The sequence below is a fragment of the Rhamphochromis longiceps genome, linkage group LG11 (assembly GCF_057381845.1).
Source record: "Rhamphochromis longiceps isolate RC_006_pf linkage group LG11, R_longiceps_female_GT1.1, whole genome shotgun sequence".
NCBI lineage: Eukaryota > Metazoa > Chordata > Actinopteri > Cichliformes > Cichlidae > Rhamphochromis > Rhamphochromis longiceps.
Window position 1 is genome coordinate 1,496,355 of NC_140567.1, and position 3,157 is coordinate 1,499,511.

General features: G+C 38.9%; 1 protein-coding gene across 1 annotated transcript; it reads left to right on the forward strand.

Moving 5' to 3' along the window:
• Window positions 1-403: 403 nt before the first annotated feature.
• On the forward strand, window positions 404-2,470 carry LOC146658382 (uncharacterized). Its single transcript, XM_085424116.1, has 4 exons — window positions 404-923; window positions 1,167-1,322; window positions 1,621-1,713; window positions 2,147-2,470. The coding sequence occupies exons 1-4, from the start codon at window positions 405-407 to the stop codon at window positions 2,468-2,470; spliced, it is 1,092 nt and encodes a 363-aa protein (XP_085280242.1). The 5' UTR covers window position 404.
• The last annotated feature ends 687 nt before the right edge of the window (window positions 2,471-3,157 follow it).

The following is a 3,157-nucleotide window of genomic DNA, read 5'->3' on the forward strand; positions in this document are numbered from 1 at the left end:
AAGACCTTCTCAGCACGATAAAGACTACCTTTGGGTTAAAAGGTAACTTCAGACTGCAATACATGGACCAAGACTTTGGCAATGACTTCTTCAATCTGAATTCTACCACCGAACTTCGGAATTTGGGGACAATCAAAGTGATCCACCAGCAAACAAATCCACCTTTGATCAGTGCCGATCAGTCCACTTCATCTCTGTCTCTTTCATTTGAGTCTGATGACGGTATTTCGGTGGCATCAAATGACACAATTATCCTCTCATCCCCTGAATCTATGTCATCTCGAACACAACAGTGGCCAGAAGATTTTGCAATTCCCCAATTTTCATATGACACAGAGCTACAGCTAGAGAGGGGGAATACTGAGTACCGTGTGAGCCAAAAAATGTTGACTTTAAGCACCCGAATGCTGTATGATATCCTGAAAAGAGTTGCAGAAGAAATTTACCGTTACAAGGCCTATCCAGAGGATGCACATTTCTGCGCAGCTGCAGAGGCCCTTATCAAAAAGCACCCATGTTTGAAAGAACCTGGATCATTCAATGGCTGCTACGGTTGGAAACAACGACTGAAGTACAAAATGGCAAACTACAGGACCCAGCTCAAATTACAGGGGTGTCCAGAGCTGTGTGTAAACTCACTGAAATCTAAAGCTACTACAGATGCTTTCCCTGCTAAAAAAGTGAAGAAGCCAAAACGTTCTGAAGCTAACTTTTATCCATCCTTTCCTACTGGTGAGACTCTGGACAGCATGGAAAAAGTGAGACTAGAACTTCTGACAGAGATCGGGATAAGGGACAATGAAAGGGTCATCGCAGACAAAATGGCTAACACGTTTGCCTACAGACGACATGAGGTGGTAAACCAAGAACCAAGCATTCAGGAACTGAAGGACAGATGGCCTGCACTCTTCACACAGAAAGAGGTAAGAATGGAACTGAAGTGATCGAAGTCTGTATGCTTCGGGATTTATTGCAGTTAACTTTCATGAATCGGTCATAACTTGATGTGGTTGAGATTTTATAACACTGAACTTAATGAAAGAATTTACATTTTGAATTCCCATATATGTTATACTTTTTGGGATATAGACATTTTGGCATACAATCAGTTTCAGCATTTTGTTCCATAATACAATATCTAGTGTCATTTGTGTTTTTGTTTTTAGATAAATACAGAGTTCCAGAGGCTCATGGCTGTTCCTCTTGAGTGGAAGTTCATGGCCCAGTTAGACATGCACTCAAGTCAGCTGATCAAAGTCATACGTGCCAAAGGAGGAGCAACACGCCAAAAGATTGCGAACATCATGGACACATTGGACCAGGTAAATCTGTACCATCAAACAAGATACTTCGTAACTAAGAGGGCTGTCAAAATATATCTGAATCCTTCATAAATACAATATGGGCAGGCCAATGCTAATCATGGCTTTAATATGCATGAATGTTTTTAGCGACTCAAAAAATACACCACTGAACTCATCCCCTTTTCTTTCTGTAATGAATCTCTGGGCTTGTGAATTACTGTTTTTAAATAAAGTACATGTAAGTTAAGCAATAAGAGTAAGGATGTCTGTCTTATGAAATTTAGAGTTTAAAATTAATCAACATTTGTTGTTCTAGACTGTGGACATTAATCATCGGAGGGAATGTGTGCTGAAAGCCCTCACCATCTTCCTGGGAGAAGATGCAGATGGCCTGATCAAGGAATACCTTGTAAGTTTCAACAGTTTGTCAGCACATCTTGTCAAAGGGACACAAAAAAAGTTAACTGTTAGAACAAACATAACACGTGAACCATAGTTGGATTGCTGACATGTATTTATTATCATGACCATATTGGACATTATGTAATTCCCAGCAACAACACATTACATATCGGATTGACTTTGTTTTAAGTAAGACGGGCTTACTTGATTATTTAAGTTCAAAGGAATAGTTTGACATGTTGGGAAATCTTATCTTTCTTGCTTACAATTTGATTAGAGTCAGATTGATACACCTCTCTCTGCTGTTTCTGGTGTGTGATGACACCCAGCCAAGAAATAGCCCAGCACATAACACATATTGGTACATCACCCAAACACTTAATCACAGTAAGAAGTGAGGCTAATGATGATTTGTGTTTGTGTCTTGTACCCCTCTGTAGGACTGTGGAGCAGATGATGTTCAGAGGGACCTGGAGGAGGTCACCATGGCAGTGTATGTGATTCGGAAGGAGGGGGAGGGACTGCAGGAGCCACCTGAAGACATTGGCATTGTCATTGAGGATGTGGAAGTGTTGCATGAACTAATTTCGGTTGCCTCAGCTTGTGCCCTGCTTCTAGGTTTGATCTATGCACTCAACCTAGCTTATCCAAAACCCTTTCGCTTCACTTTTGAAGTGCTCCAAAAAATCTTCATGCAGCTTGATCAGCACAAGATGTCCCCCAAAGTCCAAAATCTGTATATCAAACTTCAAAGCTCCCAGTAATGGCACAGAACAATGACCAACAAATGGCCTTGTGCCATAATGCGAAGGAACAACTGTGTTTGGACATATAGCATGTAAAATATGTAGTCTCTTTTGGATGTTGGGCCTTTTTTATGCTGCAAGAGACCTCAAACCCCAATTTAATGTGCTTTTATACATACTTTGTATGGTATTTTTATTTATTTTTTAATTTTTTTTTCAGACATATTTGCCTTCGTTTCAAGGGAAAGGTTGCATTTCAGGTTTGATGTGCTCAGTTATACAACAAACTGTTGTGACATTCTAAAACTCTAAAGGAGTGTTTATATTTTTTCATCCCCATTGGTCAGCTACACTGTTCAGATATTTATTCATTGGCTATAGCTGAAGAGAAGTTTCTGTATACTCTTGGGGCACTTTTTCATAGTTGACACTATATGTGTTGAGATTGATATTTGTGTAATACTGTGTTGCACTTTACACTTTGATGACAACTTTGTGGTCCTACTAAGCGTTACTTGCATTTTGTGCATATGTGTTTTAAAAAGGACAAATGTGTAATGTGTTTGACCAAAAGCTGTGTTGGTTGCCATAAAGGTAATACTTTATTACATTTATACAATAAAGCATTTAACAAAAAAAACATTGGATTTTGAATTTTTGAAAAATATTTTCAGCCAACTTAAAATTTTGATTTAAACTTTATTA

Excerpts from the sequence above, each read along its gene's own strand:
- LOC146658382 (XM_085424116.1), top strand. The coding sequence starts at position 405 with ATGCTGTATGATATCCTGAAAAGAGTTGCAGAAGAAATTTACCGTTAC. Across the intron at positions 1,323-1,620 it reads TCATGGACACATTGGACCAG|ACTGTGGACATTAATCATCG; the intron begins GTAAATCTGTAC and ends TTGTTGTTCTAG. Across the intron at positions 1,714-2,146 it reads GCCTGATCAAGGAATACCTT|GACTGTGGAGCAGATGATGT; the intron begins GTAAGTTTCAAC and ends ACCCCTCTGTAG.